A 20,598-nucleotide genomic window follows, 5' to 3' on the forward strand; every position below is an offset into this window, starting at 1 on the left:
TTCAATCTTCACTCTCTAAAAGCATATGACATGTTAATTGTACTATAAATAAAATCACTTCATCAGTATAGTAAAAGATTAGGAGAAATTTCATATCCCTAATAACAAAATGACGGCTAAATATAAAACCAACCAAAGATCAAATTATGGGATTTAATTGTAAAGAGTGAAATTGAATACTTTTTGAAAGTGAGAACTTCCTCAGACCTTTTGGGCAAAAGAGAGACGGAGATATATATTGGATACAAACTGACAAAAACACGACAGAAAATGAGATACGCGGAAAAGACAAATAACACTCTCAAAATTGAACATATACTAAAGACAGAGAAACAAAAGACCATCAATCACCGAGGGAAGTCAGATCCAGCTCCACGTGTAGCAACTGTCATGTTGCTTATGTTAGTACAACACGGTCAGGTGGTAAATCTCTTTTGGTGTTGGTTACATTCGAGGAAAAGAGGACGGACGTATCGCTACGACAATGGAATATGTCCTTTTTTTCAGAAGATATGATTTCAACTCTACCACTTAGAATCATTGGTGACATAGCTTCGTGTAGGCTAAAGAATAAAACACGACATACCCGGGATTATCACTAATATGGAATAGTACAGCAGATCAAACCAACTACCAATATTGGGATCCCCAATTAAACAGACGTTTACAATCAAAAACAATGCATCTAGTCAAAATAACAAAATCCTACATAAAAAGTAAAATAACAGTAATACCGAACATCGATATTTTTTTAAACGGAAAGTCCCTTGGCAAAATGCAAAATCGAAAGCTCAAACATATCAAACGAATGGATAATAACCGTCATGTTCATGACTTGGTTCAGGTATTTTCCTTTGCAGAAAATGGTGGGTTAAATCTGGTTTTATACTAGAGCTAAATGTCTCACTTGTATGACAGTCGATTCCTTGACATTGACAGCAATGCGAGAACAAAACAAACAGACATAATAGGTATAAATATCAAAAATAGAGGTACAACAGTCAACATACATATATTTAATTTCCAATGAATCTGGTTGTGAAGCACATGGTTTATCATCAAAATAAAGGTTTTTGGTCGAAAACACACTGATTCGTTATTGCATAAATCACAAATGAATAGACTTTTCGATCAACAGTTGTTTCTTTGGTGTCCTCTGAAAGCAATGATTGACTTGGTAAAAATAGAAATAAGGTCACCTTTATTTCTACAATAAGGCAGTAAAACCCACAAGTAGCCTTACGACGCGCAGCTTGATATCGGGCCGGGATACCAGGCTAAACCCACAAGGGGCTTCCGGATGTGTAAGTACGTAGCCACATTTGGTCAAATTGGGGACCTGAAACTCAGTGTATAGGATAGAGAGTGTCAAACTCAACCCTCGCACGTTGGTAACATATTCTTTTAATGATTCAATTGTTTTCCTCCTAAATATGCAGGTTATATTTGCGACTGGGTGATGAACAAACGACAATCAATGAACTGATTTCAGCATAAAATTTGGAAGACCAATAGTACGGTATATAAAAAAGAAGATGTGGTATGATTGCCAATGAGACAACTATCCACAAAAGACCAAAATGACACACACATTAACAATTATAGGTCACCGTACGGCCTTCAACAATGAGCAAAGTCCATACCGCATATAGTCAGCTAGAAAAGGCCCCAATAGGACAATGTAAAACAATTCAAGCGAGAAAACTAAGTTCAGACTTGGTTACTAACAACATATTCATAAACAATATTTTATTTTTATTTATTATCGGTCAACATATAAATAATATTTATATCTAGTAAATAAATGAAGCTGGACAAATGTTTTGCATAGTCACCAAACTAGTTTTAAGTAGGGTTTATAAATTATTTCTAATTACAAAGAATAATTCGGAACATTTCGGGAGTTACCATACATCATCGTCTTAGTACAAAACCAACAGACAAATGTAATCGGTATAGCACTATATTGAAAGTAGTAATGTAGAAAAAGACTATCTGGTGTCAAAAAATAAGTTGCAGTGTAGCATTAATTAGTAAATATAGCATATTCCACACTAAATAATTGTGTTACCGTATCATGCTTTATTTACATCGTTCTTATTAAACTCTGCAATACCATGTGATGAGACACCAGACAGCCATTTTCTCAAATTATTACTTTTCACAACTATGACAATTTTCAAAAAGATTTCATCAGCTTTTCATTCACTGAATCTCAAAGTGTAAATGTAAACAAAACAGTTGAGTATAAATAAGGAACGATTTCTTAGTGTCTTATCATGGACGATCGGAATTTAGGTTAAAAATATGTGAATTTTAAAGATTATGTTGATGATTGATGGGGTCTTACAATATAGGTATAATGAATGGTATTCTTGTCATACTAACAAACAGGATATGTGTATGAAGAATGTAAGAGAGAAACAGGAAAAGTACACATTTGTGCAAAACATTCACAACAGTCATAGCAGATACACATACGACAGAATAGTTGATAATTACAATGCGTTTAAAAATACCATTGAGAGTCCATTATCTGATTTATGATCAACACAATTTATATTGTTTCATTTGGAGGCTACTATCCGTAGTAATATTAAACGACTTTTATAAATATATTGTTTCATTTGAAGGCTACTGTCCGTAGTAAAATTAAACGACTTTTATAATTTTGTTTTATGCTAAGACATGTTCGATTTGAAATGTGACTTGATAGAGCAATATAAAGGTAACAGGAAATCGTTCTAGCTTATTTTGAAGAAGAGTCATGAAAAATGTATCGAAACAAAACATTCGATCTTTTATCAAATAAATTGCTTTCAATGGTAAATTTAGATGCAGTGTAATTGACCTGAAGTTCTAATATTATGCAAAATAAGACAAATCATAAAATGCACCAAAATATGGAATATCATTGCAGTTTTTATATAAACGTCATGTATGGCAAGCAGTCGGCACCATGATTGCCTGAATATATTTGTCACTTGCACCGAACTCCAGGATGTCTTTGTCTTTGGTCAATAGCTTTACAACAAAACACAAGGTTTAAGGTCACAAAGTTTGAAAATCTTGATACATATTGCTAACATGATCGTTCGACAGTCTATTTGGATTTCCCGCCATTAACATGGGATTGTCAGGCAATGATTTCTGTAGATTGGTATATATAGAGCCTTGGTTGTGTTCGTCTGGCGGTTCTATTTTTGTTTGTGCAGTAAATGCATCATCACTGCTAATATCACCGTCTTTATTATCACTCTGTGGAGATCCCATATTTGAATCCTGACTGCTTTGCGAACAATGTGGATCCCTGAAAAAGCAAAAACAACTTGAAGTTAAATCCATGTTGATATTGGACCATGCATGTATTATTTAAAACAGAACCGAAACAGAAACAATATTTGGCATCAATTTAGAACATTTTTACTTTCGCATATTCTATGCATTTCTGATTATAATATTTCAGCCAATTTGTAGCACTTATTTTAATGCTTTTCAATTGTTTCGTTAGTGTCGAGCTATTTGGTAGTAGCATTTTCTTATAAGCTTAAAGATAAAATTTCTATATCATAAGCAACCCATCTCTAGCCAAGGGTTACGACCCACTCCCGTTATCTTTGAAGAGAACGGGAGTTGATCGTATCCTTTAGCTAGCGAAGATGTAAGCAACCGAACTAGACAATAGAGATAAAGCTACATGTACCATTCATTGGTAAAAAATGCTGATTAATATGTAGATAATTGTATGTCCATGATTACAAGGATCTGGCAATGTTTCTTTCTACTTTAGGTTTTAAACATATTTCGATCTACTCTGGGTTTATCTTAATGATAAATTCATTAAAAAAATTGAAGACAGGACTTTCATCGGCCAATAACAGAAAGAAGACAAAATATTTTCAGATGCTTGTAACACGTGTAAGTAAAACGTTAACACATAATTTATATTTTAATCCGATTAAAATAAAAGCAGAGGCGGATCCAGCCATTTTACAAAGGCGGGTCCCAGCTATATGTCCCCATTCAAATGCATTGATCGGCCAAAAAAGGGGGGTTGCAACCCCCAGAACCACCACCCCCTGGATGAAGTATTTCTAAATTCATCACAGGACTTTATATAGTTACATAAAAAGTGACATTCTTCAGCCAGTGCTTTATTTGTAGCATTACTTACAAAGAATACATTTGTAACCCATTTAGTATTTCCCCCCTTTTGCTTCCTTTGTCATTCGGTTGCTGTATCATTGACGTAAATCTGATATATCTAATAAGTCTTTATACCCTCACATCTCCTTTTCTTCACAAGTAAAATAAGCAAATGATAAGTGGCCTTCATTTTATCCCTTAATTTTAACCATTATTCGTGTATTTTGTTATTGCTTTCTCGCACGATCGCCTGTTTCTGAACTGTTCGTGACTATCCTGTACGGAATAAACGCGGAAATAAAGCGGTCAATTTGGTATAAATATAATTGAAATAATTTCTATAGTTATTTCTTGAACCTGTCTTTTTGGTGCATCTGTAAGTACGATCAGTGTGCTTGTCTCTTTCAATCTGGTTTTGTTTTTCCATGTGTCCTTTTACTAAAATTTAGTATTTCAGTAATTGAAATAAAAGGGGGAGTGGTGAGCAGTAAACAACGACATAGGAGAGTTACACGAATTAAATTGCAGATTATGGATGAAATTATCATTCCAAATGGAACCGGAAGTCTTTTTGAATTTATTTGTATACAGTTTTACATGACAGTTTTTTAAAAGAGAAACAAAATTTATGAATAATAATTTATTACATGAATATGCACCTGTTTTTATTGTAAAAAATGGAAAATGAGAAAATGAAGATACAAAACAAAACGGGATAAATATTTTTGATTGAAGTTTTAAAGAGTAAAATGTGAGACGAAAACAGTATTGGTATAATCCTCACACCCTACTTACGATGATACACAGAGTTACATAATGTGATTAAGAAAGTCTTAAAGTGCTTCAGCTTAAAAGTGCAGCGGAATGAGAATGAGTCTTATGTAATAGTATTTAGATCTCGCATAAACATCCAACGAGATTATGCACATATTTATCTTATTTACTTATCTAAAACCGATGACATTTTAGCTAGCTATCTAAGTTCATAATTATACCTTCATAATATATGTATTCAATTTCAAAATAATTGTTTTCATTTCCAATTATTCTATTTCAATAATTTAGTTTAATAAAATAAATAGATGTGGTGACCCTTACCAAAATGAATAAAAGATTAATATTTCTCTTTATATTTATTAAACTTTTCGTCTTCCTTAAATGATTTCACATTTTTATTCAAAATCTTATTGTTTTTTAACAAATTATTTGCATGTAGTTTAAAATAAATTCAGTAATGAAATTAAAATTATTTATTTTGAGCGTATTTCAAAATGTTTAAAAAAAAATTCTAATAATTTTAAGACGACATTTGAACTTTATAAAAGTCTTCCTCAATATCTATAAATATGAATATTCAGAGATCAATTATATAATATTAAATCACTATGTGCGTATTTTGATGAAATGGAGAAACTATTATAAATAAAAAAATATTGCAACAAGTTGTATTTAAACTGTGTTAAATTGTTTGTACTTTAATCTGTCTTTAGTAAAGAAACATGTGCATGACATGTATATTAAAACTAATTATAGTTCTAAAGTCAAAATATCTTTCATGTTTGTTATTATTTAATATTTGAATTTTTTTTTTGTCTGAAAACAATTGTGTGCCTAAAAAAGTGAGATTTTTCACGGATATTTGTAGTACAATACACTGAACTAAACTATAATTAAAGGTGATCTCGGAGGCAGGTGACCGCCAGACGATTGTTCGAAGCACTGTATCAAATTTCACTTACAAAATTAAATGTTTGTTTAATTTTAACTTGACAATGGGTTGACACTATATATTATTTCAAACCCGTCATTATATAGAAAATACGGTGAAGTCGATACAAAATTTGAAAAATATTTTATTTCAATGAAGTGTTCTCAAATACAACTAACACATGATTATGTAAAATCTAATTGGCGTGTATCATCTCATTAAAGCGTAAATAAAGAATTCTGTGTTTCTGCCAACAAAAACAAGCCGTTAATGTAATCTGACACCGCCTCCCTCTCGTATCAATTTACATCAACAAAACAGGCGATAACCTAGACTCCATCTTGGAACTTGAGACAAAGAATATGAAACTATATCTTTGTAATACTACCCTGTAAATATATGAAAGTTATAAACTTACCGATCGCCTCTGTCTTTAGTTTCTGATGCCCTATCCCTCTGTCGTCGGTTTTTGAACCAGTTACTAACTTGTGTTGTTGTTAATCCCGTCCCCTCGGCCAATTCTCTCTTTTCACGAGGTGATGGGTATGGATTATGAGCATACCACTCCCTCAGAACAGTTCTAGATTTTTCTTTGAAACAATAACTGGTTTCTTCCCCGTCCCATATTGTTCTAGGAAGTGGGAATTTCCTTCTCACACGGTACTTTCCCACAGCGCCCAGAGGTCGACCTCTTAACTTTTCCGCTTCAATATAATGTGCTTTGAGCCATAATGCCTGCAACTTTGGGTGATTATGAGGTGAAAAATTGTTACTTTCCATTATTTTATAAAGTTCTTTGAAGTTTCCTCTGTGGAAGGCCACCACTGCCTTTGCTTTAAGCACACTTTCATTTTTATGTAAATGTTCACAAGCAGGGAGTGACCATAAAAACCTAGCTAATCTGTCAATGTTTCCACCTTGTTGCAAAACTTCACACACGCACGCAACTTGTTCCTGTGTAAATCCAAAAGACGGAATCATTGCCCCGGGGGTCGGGGATCCGACGGATGACGTTGGTGGTTGGTCGTGTAACATTGAGAGATCTGGATGGAAGGCAGGAACTCCGGAACTATTCCCAGGTGAGCGGTAGTGCACTAAAAAGACACAAATTATAAAGGTGTTTTGATATTGTATATCTCAGTCTAATACACTTCATTACAGTATTATTTTTAAAGAGTGCGTTAATGGTTCATTGCCTATCGCTCATTGGTTACTAGTCTCGACCTCGTGAATATATCGTTATTCATACGGTGGCCCGATTAAATTAGTCACTATAGCAACTACGTCAATCAGGAAACCTGATATCGGGGTAGGCGTATTCCAAATAGAACTACAGCATAGAAATTTGGCTACAGGTTTTTGCACAAATATAAATAAGACGAATAACCTCAGTTAAAATAAGTGAACGATTTATGTTTACTTTGAATTGTTCTACTGGAAATGTTCAATAGAACACTGTCCCTGTTTATAGTGTACCCGTAACCGTGAAATTAAACCTATAATCAAGATTAGACGAGGTCATGTATATTCACCATCACGTAGTTTTGTAAATGAACTAATGTTTGAATAAGTATTGTTAAATAAATGAAGAAGTTGTCCTTAAATTCATAATCAGCCGACTGTCAATATTTGGTAAAATCTGTTTACTTACGGAAGTGAAGAAACATAGAAAAGGTGAAATTGTTTACATTTAAAATTTTCTATCATATTTTCAATTGTTAAATAAATTTATTTTACCGAACTAGGCTTTTTAAATCTTTAAATTTTTGATTTTGAAAGTATTTTTAATTTCTCTTTGTTATAAATAAATACCTGAATCAAAAATATCTAAAGAAGAGTCACTATATAGAGAATCCGTATCTAAATCACAATCATCCGAGGCCGTGAGGCCGAAATCAAACATATCCAAATCCATATTTTTTTCCATCAACTGAGAAATGATTTTCCACATCATATCATATATGTAGATAATGTTTACTAACGGATGCAGGAAGCTTTGACCCCCGGGGTATTAAGACACATCCCCAGATTGATACCAGCAGGACTCCCAGTGTCAAGACCAGTGACACGTTATTTGTACTGACATTAAACAATTCTTTACACAGGGGGATGTACATCTTTTATTTACTTTTTCTTACGGAGTTGAATTTAGAAAAATGAGATTTAAAATAAACTTTATTATTTAGGTTTACAATGATTTATATAATAAAATCGTTCATGCTTGAAGCAAGTAATAGATTGTTTCAAATTTTATTTTCATTTTATAACCAAGAAATCATTTATTTAAAAATGAAAAAAAAAGAAATGGAAAACCGGAGACATAATTATACGCTTGTATATATGTTTCTAGAAAAACGCATTTTTATAGAATATATGTGTCTATAAATATAATTTGTTTTTTATCTTTTGTATAAAAAATGACAATTGCAATTATTTTCAGTCTAGAAACATAACTCTTCCCTATTTTTATCATTTAAACCTAATATTTTTTAAACGGAAGTAATATAAATCCTTGTTTAAAACAAAATGTTTTTGGATTATAATTTATACAAACGCTCAGGGGTTTGATATAAGTACTAAGTACACAACACCTCAGTGTGAAATAAACGCATTACTGTTCACAAGAAATGTGCAATTAGTATCAGATGTTAGCAGCATATGTTTCAGCTAATAAAAAGAAACACGACACCGATGTAACACGATATACACTCAGCTGGCAATTCTATGTCCACTGCAATATTAATTTAGATAAACAATCCCGCACAAATTATTCATCATTCAATACACATTTGTTTTCCTGATAAAAGTTGATGACATGACACATTTTATAAATCAGGGATAATTTTTTTATTCACTTAATTTTTGTAAAAATTTATTTTTGAAATTTAAAAAAAAGAAAAAAAATAGTAAAATGTATTTTATAACAATTTGTAAGTCTTGAAATAAAACAAGAAATTTAGGAAAATAGAAATTCAACAGTTAAATGTCAATCCAATGTTTTCAATATAATTTTATTCAGCACCCCTAGGTATATTGAAAGTGTAATTATAATTTTCTGGATGAGTATGATCTGGTTATGATTAACTTGAAACTTTTGTCCGACAAATGGTTACATTAACAAAACCAACAGGAAGCCGTAACGGATCACTGCGCACACACAAATATCAACAAATTTATAGCAGTTTATCCTCAAATAAATTAAATGGCATGAAAAGGCACGAATGTTTAAATTTAAATAATATCCTTGCTCGAACAATAGTTTAATTTGATATGCTGTACCGTTTTTGTTTCTTTTACGACTCTTTCGGTTAAATCAGAAATTCTATCTGACCCTCCTATACTTTTATGACATAAACTAACAAGACACCCGAGACATATTAAAAAAATAATAAAACATTTTTTTTGTAGAATTAAAAAAAATTATCATATATTACATTTTCTCATATTTTATTTTCAAAGTAATTATTTTCATGTAATATTCAAATACTACAAGTATTATTTTATTTTCTGTAACTTGAAAACATCTATAAAATGACATTAAGTCAAACTTGATCCAAAGCAATAAAAGAAATTAACCGATATGGAATGAAAAGATGCTTTGTGTTTTTTGGTGTGGATGACAAAATGTCATTAAATATTTCTAAAAGCACCACAGAGTAAATTATATTGTTATTAGGAAGGATAGATTTCTCAGTTGTAAGCTGATAGTCGTTTATTGTGTAAAATGCATTACATTGCCGCTATTGTTTCCAGAAAGCTGATACGGGTTGGTAAAACAACATATTGACTTAGGACCTAGGTATTATTGCCTTTTAAAAGACTAAAGTATTAATATGTAATTTGATATCTATAGAAATCAATAGTTGCTTATTTCCGAATTAAAGATAATGATACAATCATCAATATTCAAGCAGCAAAATATCATCAAATTTTAATAATACTACTGAATTGTTTTATATAGAAATGTCGACGAAAAAGCCTGATATAATAGAAAAACGGTGACGGAATAGCCTGATAGAAACGAGAACAGGCTAGCTTGGGTCATCTGGTAGATTATATTTCATCCTGCTATCTGACTGATTTCTAATTATGACCATGCTTTCGGATGCTTCAATTTTAGACTCAATTTCTCCTGTAAATTATTACACTAGGCCTGATAAGAAGCTGTAAAATTAAGTAGTTTCTAGACAGATATAAATTTAATAAAATCTCTTGAATGTAATCAGATAGTCTTGATAAAATAGTGTCTATTGCAGGATTCGGCCATTATTTTCAGTTATCCGTCATGCCAAAAACTAACTTAAAAGTCTCGAGGTAAATAATGCATCGGATATTTTTTGGTTCTTATCTATATTGAATCTAGTCTACGACATCGATGCGGGTTAATTTCAGTGAAATATCAATATTTGTTCTTCCTTGGTACTGAAGAAAGTTGAAAAAGAGCAATTAATTTGCAGAAGGGATAAATCAACTATCTTTTTTACAAAAACAGTTCCTATCATGATTAAAGAAAGGAGCTCATCTCACCAACTGTCTTATTTAAAGGATATGATACGTCAAATTACGAAAAACGAAACTTTAAAAAGATTTGTAGCTAACAATTGAGCTAGCTAACACCGCTTATCTCCCTTGCTCTGCTTGAATATTGCCAGCATGTATTTTGTTCTAATTAGTTGGAATTTAAAATAAGATAGAGATAACTGGAACATATTCAAATTAACAGTTAATCAAATTCTATGAAAAAATAATTATTAGAAAATAAAATTGAAATAAAAAAAAAAGAAAACATTTTTTTTCTTCAAAGGACGTTCAAACAAAGTATTAAAAATAATCAAATACATGAGGGCCAATGACAGCACAGGAGGTTTGTTATAATTGACAGTCCCCTCAGGCAAATAAAGACTGAATGGTAAAATTCTAAATAACACATTAACGGCAGAATGTATTACAAGAGGAGCTGACAATCTTGTCCGTGATCATGTGACCTCACGATAATCTGTCAAAGTCAGTGTGATTTGAGAAACCTCAATTATCGCTGTAATATATGACACTTTATTTCAACTAATATGGAACACAAAAATCGCAAGAATAAATTAATGAAATTCGATAGCGTTTTAACTTAAATACTGTTTAATTTAAACCACTTCAATTATAGGGGAAATTTCACAGAAGCATTTGATTTTATTTACATAGAAAATTGACGCTATTTCTTAAGTCTTTAAATATGACTAGTGAAGGAAATAGTCTAAATATTGTAGAAATTGATACAAGGAGAAAGACGGCGAAAATTATACGGTTCCATTTAAATGAAGTCTTGTGTGGAGATGTATAATTAAAGTAATATCAGACGACGGAAGCCGTCATCAGAACCTAGTGCTAGCACTGTTTACAATTCATCCTTCCAGGTTTTCACACTTCCACAGTGTTGATGAGAATGCGTGTTTTCTTTCAAACAGATCATAAGGATAGAATGTACCGAACGCTTACTTTCATCTTTTAATGAATGGATAATTTTTCTCACAGTTCATCATTTTACATAGAAATTGAAGAGAAATATAAACAAATCGGATCTGTGTTCATAGCAGCGAATCTTTTTCTGATAGATAAAAAGAGGGGGTTCGGTATACAGTTAGAAGTATGTGTGGCCTGAATTATACCGAGAAGTAATCAAAATCTGTTTTGTAAATACGTATATTATTTTTGCATATCTCTTCAACAATTCCCCGTAATAAATGTACTAGCCGAACTTTTTCCGCTAATGACGTTCTTACATCTGTAAAATCAATCTGATTAACGCCTCTGTTGGTTCAGTGGAAACGCATAAGATTTTTTCTTCCCTCTTTTTCATCCCTTACTGGGAAGGTCAGTATGTGTTGACCAACATAATGATATTCTATGTTATTACTTTATGTATAAATCACAAAAACGCACTTTGAAATAAGCTTAATGTTAATTTTTATCGTTCTTGCATTTTTCTTAATGTAAACGCAATAAACATAGTGTTTGTTCCGTATTATTCTTTAGATTTTGTACAACGGCAGCTATTTTAATCTCCTCGCTAAGTTTTCCACGGTTAGAAAAAATTAAAACCGTTGCAACTATTAGTGTCAAAAATAATAATTATAAAAAAGGACAACCTTTTTCACTGAGAAAAAAAAAGAATCTAAGGAAAGTGGACAGAACCAGTAAGAAAATCTTCAAATCTGAAAGGAGTTTTGATAAGTTAAGGGAGACAGCTATCTACCAGAGTTGACCGTGAGGTACACACCAGACATGCATGGTTTCAGTACAAAATGACTCACGGCCATCCTGTTGCTACATCCCGATAAGTTTGCATATTTTTAACGCTAATTGAAAAAATAGAAAGCACTTTCTTAATGCAACCTACATAGACCAAAAAAATCGGAAATAATAAAAAAAAACAATGAAAAAAATATAGGCAATCCATATGGATTCTTGTGGATTGCTGTCTCATTGGTAGTCATACTTCTTACACTTCATATTTCTACTAAATTAAGAAATGACAGGAAACATGCTTGAAACATCAATGATCGAGACAGCAATCCAAAAACAAATTGAAACCATTAGAAATATTCACCACACTATGTATCTAAACTCTTCATACATCAATACTGCTGATTGCCAGGGACGTTTACGTTTGTGAAGTTTGCATATAAAAAGACTAGTCCCTTCTCATTTCTATATATATAAAAAATACTACCAAGAACCAAGTTTCACATAAATGTAAATAAAATGTGTTTCAAAAATTTCTTTACATTTCTCCTTAGAGCGACAGCATGCAGTTTGCATCCGAAACAAACCTTAACTCGTTTTAGTTTTTATGGTTTATCCTAAACCTTAAAACTTTTCAAGTATTATTATATACAAACCGCGACTATCTGAAATGGAAGAAAATTAGAAATACATTTAAGAATTGAATGCTTATTTTTGTAAATTTATTGGGGTGTAAAAGCGTTGACCGAAGTACATTTTGTATGAAGCGCGGAAGCGCTTCATTCTTAAAATGTACGCACGGTCAACGCTTTTACAACCCTATAAAGTTACAAAAAGAAGCATTCAATACTTATAATTACATTTTTTAGCTATGATTATAAAAACACGATTTTCATGAAGTTTAATTTTTAAATTCACCTGTGCACTTTATTGTGGGACCTCGTGTCATCATGAATGAAATGTTATTGTCTCATGCAATTGCTTACGGAATAACAGGTGATGTGCAATTAGCCAATCAGAATAACGTATTATAATGAAACATACATCTAATGTTATTATACATATATAAATATATTTTCTTATCTGGTTTTGATTTTGTTTCCCCACATTTTTCTTTTATAGTAATATTGTATAAGAAAAATATTCTTTCGAAAAAATGTTTCCATTGAAAGATCGGAATATGTTTCTGAAAATCTATAATGTAATATACAAGTACCCTCCATTCAACAGTTTCAGATCATGCGCCTTTTCATCCCATGCCGATTTTTTTTTATCGCCCTTGCTATCAGTTTTCATTTGAAACACTGAACGCAACCGTTTTGCATGAATTTAAAATTGTAAAGAACAAGGAAAACGTGACAAAAATAAAATAAAAGGAAAAATTGTATCTGCTTGGTGCACCTTATAATTTAATTCCCCCAAATCCATGCATGTTTTATATTTTCCTTTTAGAAATAAACAATTGACCCCAAACTTTGTGGTTAACTTTGATAATTTTACAAGATCTGACTTTACTCATTTGTTTAGATAGAAATAACGGAATAGTTGTCGCTATTATATAAATATACATAATTATCAATATTCAATGTCAAAAAAGGTTAGTTTTTCTGTTTTCAACCAGAGAAAAACAAAAAAGTAAACAAATAAAAAATAATTTTAATAATCATTGACAAGGCAGAGACAGTATAATTTTCAACCGTGGACTTTTTTTCTTATCCTTGGTCCGGCAATTGTCTATTTGACACTTTTCCCGTTTCCATTCTCATTTTATTTATGTCCTATAAGACATATCTAGGTCCTAAGTGGTGTGTTTGAAAGTGTTTCGATTTCAAAAGATTTTAGGTTAAGACTTAACATACATGTCTTTTAAAATATCTTAAATTATCTTGATAATTACACAAGGAGAATTGTGGTAAGATTGCCATTGAGGCAACTATATATAATGTCTCCACCTGCCCATTAAAGCGAAAGAAATTTCCCCGTGTGAAGAGAATTCGCAAATATTTTAAGATCTATTCCTATTGAAACACGAATAAGGTTTTATTAGTTAATCCTTAATTGTATCCACAAAAAGCCTCGATATTTTTTGTATTCATAACTTTTCCTAATCGAATTAAGCTACAGCAGGAAACTTCAAATTCCGTATTATATAACAAATATATCCGACCACTCAAGTTTAATTAAACTAATAAATAAGTTTTGTATATAGTACCGTCGTTTATCATTATATGTGTATATTCTATTATCATTCTTACAATAATGCAAATGTATATATTTTAAATAATACATGCACGTTCCTATATATAACCGTGGAAGTATTATAGCCAATATGATACTTCCATGATATAACATATAACTGACGACAGGCCGAATGCAATCCCAATAAGTTATTTGAAACAGCTTTCGCTTACATGCAGTCTAAAACTTATTCTAGGTTAGTCCTCAGATATATATATAGTAATTAAGACTGCATGGTATAAGGTGGCATATCTTTATGAACATGTTTAAGGATCAGACCTCAGTTTTTTTTTATATTTAGAAAATTTACCATTTCAAAATCAAACTGTGTTTTGCACTTTTGAGTTTAACTTTTAATAGACTAATAATAAATTTATGAAAGTCCAGACTGCCATCAGACTGACCCCTTGATCAATATGTTGTCTTATGCAAAGATCACAAGGTGGCATGTATATGAACATGCATGTTGTTGGACGAATGCTCCAGATTTTTAATATTCAAATAATTGATTTTTAAAAAAATAAACTCAGTTGTCCTATTGGGTTCAATTGTCAAAAGACCAATAACAAATTTATGAAAATCCAGACTGTCCTCAGACGGTCCCCTTGATCAATATGATGTCTCATGTACACAGATCACAAGGTGGCATATCTATATATATACATTTGAACATAGTTTTGGCCAAGGCTCCAGATTTTTGATATTCAAATAATTGATTATTTCAAAAATCAAACTCAGTTGCACTATTGGTTTTAATTGTCAAAAGACCACTTACAAATTTATGAAATACAGACTGTCCTCAGACTGTCCCCTCGATCAATATGCTGTCTCATGAACAGATACCTATCTCATACATGTGTTAATATAAGCGATAATTTGTTTTTATAATTTATCAACGATAATTTATTTCAGATTTTTTAAAGGTAATTGAGTGCATAAACAAAATAGTAAATATACATAACAATGGCAACAGAAATAGTTTTAAATGCTCCCGTATGATTTTTTCTTCTTCTTCAAATAGGGGTTTCAGCAAAAAGAAAAAAAGCTCAAACTAGTTACAGCTTTGTAGAAATCTTAAAAGGTTACAAAAGCCCAAATAAATTAATTTGCGCATTTCGTAGGCCAAAATGTACTATGTTCAGTTTGGTTAGATGACTAATTGTTGGTTGCTTGAAGTACAATCAGCACAAAAATGCCATATCGCGAAATTATCCTGTATCACCACTTATTCAAAACAGTTCGTTTCTATGTATGTTGCATTTGCGTTTGTTTTTTGCAGCCCTTCTGTTTTCTGTTCTTCTGCTGTCTTCCTCTTCATATCGTTGATGTGTTTCCCTCGGTTTTAGTTTGCAACCAGAAATGGTTTTTCTGTAATCGATTTATGACTTTTAAATAGTTGTTTACTACTGTTACTAAATTCTCTTTTAAATATACATGTATAAGGAAATGCACACGGAAATATACCTGATCGTTAATATTGCAGATGTTACCATATTTGAAAAAAACCCGACGAATATCGAACTTTTCATTTATATTTATTTTGCAATGTAAGATATCCTACCCTATCATATTACAAATTATTGAGAAATCAATTTTAAGTGTGAAAAAATATATAATGTTATGGTTAAGAAAGGTTTTATGTTAGAGAAAACAAATGTATTCCCGCCATGCATAAAACAGTTGGTATTATAAACTGCACGTTTACTATTAGTCATAAATGTAAACGCTGAATTACTGCCATATTTTAAATCATCATCGATATTTGCAAATATGAAAGGATGATATAAATTATAAAAAATAAAAAAAAGTCCACTTTAATTTTCATAATTATCTGCAACATAGACCTGCTTCAATCAATACTTTTATACACCAAAGGTCAACAGGAAACAGTTTAATTTTTTTTTTATTCCCAAACCCGTATATTCTGGGCAGTATAAACATGGACGAATGAAGTTATCAGAACTTTTGAAATGATGTTTTTGGAACAAACCAGTTAACACCGAATTGACCGAAAAATCAAACGAGAAACTTAAAATACGCAATCTTGAATGACATATTTTATAACAATCACCGCCGATTATGACTTACATCAATAACATTATCTCTTTAACATATATTGAATTGAAATATTTAATGGGATGATTGCCGTGTCTGTTTAGATTTTTATCAAATAATATAGGGTTGAATAAGGTTATATTTGTATTATGTATACTACATGTAAGTTGGCTTATCTGGGTGTATTATATGTTTTAACCATCACAAAAAAAACTGCATTGGAATACCCTTGCAATGTCAGGTGAGAAAAACCACAGGGGATAAGTTATTCTCGTCATCCTGGCAAACCTTTTTCATCTCGCCACATGAAATACTATGCACTGTTAAATGCAATGTAAGCATAATTTGAAGAAAGATATACAATTTTGCTTTAAAACTTGTGTAACACCCCTCCCTCCAGAATTCTTTAAAAACTGCAAACATGACAAATAAGCTGTAATATATTGGAAGAATGTTCCGAGATCAGAGATCTTATTATATATTGGATACTAAAACAAAAATCACTATAACATTTTTGTAACTTGACATTTTACTTTACTTATTGATAATAAAAAAAGACTGCAAACGTATACCTCATATCCGATCGGGACCGATTTTATTTTCGAACAAACAAAAATTCAATAATGCAAAACTTAAATTTAAGAAATATGCATATCTGAGATCTTCCAAATTTAAGAAATATGCATATCTGAGATCTTTCAAATATCTGACTGAATTCAAATACAAAACCTGATTCATTCTGCAATTATAAGATGCACTGAATAGACGTTCTTCAATCATTTTCAATTATCAAAAACTAAACTTCAAATTATTAAATTTATAATCAATATTTGCAATCGATGATTTTCTCTTTTAGTGAGATTATCAAAAGTCAGATTCTATAACGAAGAAATTCCAAGAATATCTCTTATTTGGTCATTAAAATACAACCTACTGTCGAATATACCGAGCAAAACATTTTATTGTATTAACAGATATTTTAATAGAATTTCCCAAATTCTTCAAATAAATTTATTCACGCAAGTTTTATCTCAAAATTTAGGAATAATTAGCAATTTCTACTATACAAAGCTATACAAGCTTAATCTTTTTTTAATTTTAGGAACAAAGTAATAAACATAACCTTTATTATCACATATTTTTTATGAATACATTAGGTTTTACATATGCAATAACCTCAAAATTGCCCGGGGCAAAAAAGACATATCCATATTGTGCCCTGTTTCTAATGATGTGACGTCATTGCATCCTTAACAACACGTTTGTGATAATTTGCTTAAGATTTTACCTTTTATATGTATCATAAAATTGATATAATTTACGTTTTTTTCTCTTTTCTGCAGAACTTAAATATGTGATAAAAAGATTATAACATGTCTTTTCCATATTGGCCCGGGTATCATCCCTCGACCCATATCGGCCCTCGGCTAAAGCCTCGAGGCCGATATGGGAGTCACGGGATGATACCAGGGCCAATATGGAAAAGGGCATGTTATAATCTATACATATATTATTCTCAAGCTGCAGATGACGTGAAGTTATTTTTGTTTGGGGTAGGGATTGGGACGAGTCTCGGTGACCGAGTGGTCTAAGTAGTCGAACTACTTTACCACTAAGATGTTGTTAGTTCAAATCCCGCACATGGCATGTGCTATCGACTCCAATCTTAAGTTACTAGGTTTGTAAGTTTTCCTATGTAAGGTGGGTGCACTCCGGCTTCCTCCACTATTAAAAACTAACCGCCAAGAATAGTGTTGAAAGTGGCATTAATCACATATCAAGCAATCAATAAGTTATTTTTGAAAAAGCAAAAAAAAAGTCATCAAATTATACTCGTCAGATTTAGAGCTTTCATTCTTCATAAAATTTTAAAAGACTCTTATTTTTAAAATAACAAAACTGATTTTTTTGCAAAACCTGCTCGAACTCTCATGGATCTATTTTAAAGTCATCTTTTGAAACCTTCTACACAATATTAATATATTAGTTAGTCAATCATTATGATCATGTTTCGACATGGTCTAAAAAGTTAAGCTGCATGTACGGACAATAATCTTGCAATGATTTTATAAAGTCTTATAAAAAGAGATTTTGATTTGAACGTCACATGCCAGTATTTTTGCTTTCTTAAAAAACTGTAATCTCGTAATATACCTATTTCATCACAAAAAACTAGGATATGATCTGAAAACCATATCCGAACATTTCATGTTACTGTTTGAATGCAGTAATCCAAATTTAATCTGTCACGCAAATTATGTTAAAAATGAGCGAACGTGCAACAGTCATTTAAAATTGCAGAAAAATGAAATAATCTGATACAAGGGAACAAAGTAGCCCTCCTATCGAAAATTTGGTATATTGAATCGTCATTTACTAAGACACATCATAGAATTAAAATACAATGAAACCTGACTAAACCAAATTCTGTATAAATCGAAAACCTGTATAAACTAAACATGTTCGTAAGCGCCGTCATATCAAATTATGTGCGTTGCTAACCTGATAAAACCGAAAATTGGCCAAAATCGAACAAAATCTTAAAATCCGAAGAGGTTCGGTTTAAACAGTTTTCACTGTATATATTGACGAAATTATGTCTGTCGCGTGACAGTCAAAAGTTAAAGATATAATTTCTAAAAGACAAAATGGAAATAAACATGATTAGTGTCAATTTTCGTGATATCACCAGCTAAATATTTCGATTGCATACATTTTTTGATTGGACGATAATTTTTTTACCTTCGTTAGACAATATATAGGTACTAATTTTGATGGTATCAAAAGACCACCCCGTAATTCTAATCAAAAGTACATAATTACATAATGACAACAAAAACTATAAATAGAAATTTACCAGAAGAGTTAATATTCTCGTATTTTTTGACAAAATTTAACATTTTTCCTTAGAATAGTTCTAATTTACAGTTTAAAACTTTTTAAAAAGGCCACCGTCGTATAAATACAGGGGAAACAATGTCGCTGAATTTCGAATTTTCTGACTATTCCAAAATAACAATGCTATGATTTTTTTTTTGTAATAGAATATTAAAAAAATATTTGAACAACAATAAATTTGATATTTTTTATTTTTTTTAACTTTTATAATTTTGGGTTGTTTTCTTGTAGTTGACTTCAAACACGGTTTTAAGCAATGTACAAGAAAGTGAGATTTGCATTTCCTCTCTCAATTATAAAATGGTTAAGAAGGGCTATAAAACTGTCATGAATGGACACTTTTCCGAATGAATTTAACCATCAACAATATGCTATACTTCATAAATGACCGAACTTATTTTCACGAATACTTCAGTTTGCGTTTTGTCCTTTCTATCCAACTTAGCCTTGATTTAATTTCGTGATTTTCAAATTCACTTGATGTACACAATGTAGTTACATTAGGAAAGATCCAAGTTTTAAGTTTTTGCGACAACTTTTATTCGCGTTATATATCTACCCGCGAATTAGTTGGTTTGCAGTATTCCTGTACTCAATACATTTTACTGTACATTATACGATTCTCTTTATTAGTATACCACGAAAACCAATGAAATGTTCCGTACCATTTATGAAATGAAATGCTGAATTGAAAAAGAGGCTAGAAAGCATTCATAAGTATTATAAAAATGAAAATTTTGCTATGCTGCGGATTTTTTTTCTGAAAACTTTGAAATTTCATAACATCATAAATAAATCAAATTTATAGATGTATGTTTATAACTTTTCATATTATATTTGTGTAAAAACAATAACAGGCTGAATACTACGAGAAAAAGTTGTGATATATAACTATAAATAACTATTATTGGAAATTATATTCAAGAGTGACATGTTCAGCTCGCTTTGAAATCTCAAAAATGTCATTTAGGAAAATTTAAGTTTAAAATAGGCAATCATGGTTTTGTCATGCAGACTCGCTTCTTGTTTATAAAGAACAAAAGTATAAAATATCTACACATTATGCACTTTGCGTACTTTTTACTTAATTTTAGCAGCTTAAAATTTTATAAAGTTTTGCATTACAGATTGAAATTCACGTTTAAAGCTGGTTTCAGATTATTAAGGTAGTCCCGTCCTGTTTAAGGACCTATCTTTTCTTTCGATGCTGTGTAATGTTTTAAGTTATTCGGCTCTGTTCATTTTTGGTCCCAATCATACCTATTGTCAAGGAATACACGATGAAATTGGTATCAGACATTTATAGCATTAAAATTAAA

At 31.1% G+C, this 20,598-nt stretch overlaps 1 protein-coding gene across 2 annotated transcripts in view; it reads right to left on the reverse strand.

Annotated features, from left to right (window-relative positions):
• Positions 1-2,183: 2,183 nt before the first annotated feature.
• LOC134710164 (homeobox protein SIX1-like) overlaps positions 2,184-20,598 on the reverse strand; it is a 33,781-nt gene continuing 15,366 nt past the window's right edge. The window contains exons 1-3 of one of the 2 annotated variants that reach the window (XM_063570381.1): positions 7,667-7,892; positions 6,273-6,948; positions 2,184-3,310 (exon numbers count right to left, since the gene is read on the reverse strand). In XM_063570381.1, the coding sequence (XP_063426451.1) occupies positions 3,052-3,310; positions 6,273-6,948; positions 7,667-7,808 (1,077 nt within the window). In that variant the 5' untranslated portion in view covers positions 7,809-7,892 and the 3' untranslated portion in view covers positions 2,184-3,051. Of the gene's footprint in view, positions 3,311-6,272; positions 6,949-7,666; positions 7,893-20,598 lie in introns of those variants that run through there. The other variant, XM_063570382.1, reaches the window with a different exon arrangement.

This window comes from Mytilus trossulus, chromosome 3, assembly GCF_036588685.1.
Source record: "Mytilus trossulus isolate FHL-02 chromosome 3, PNRI_Mtr1.1.1.hap1, whole genome shotgun sequence".
Classification (NCBI taxonomy): Eukaryota; Metazoa; Mollusca; class Bivalvia; order Mytilida; family Mytilidae; genus Mytilus; species Mytilus trossulus.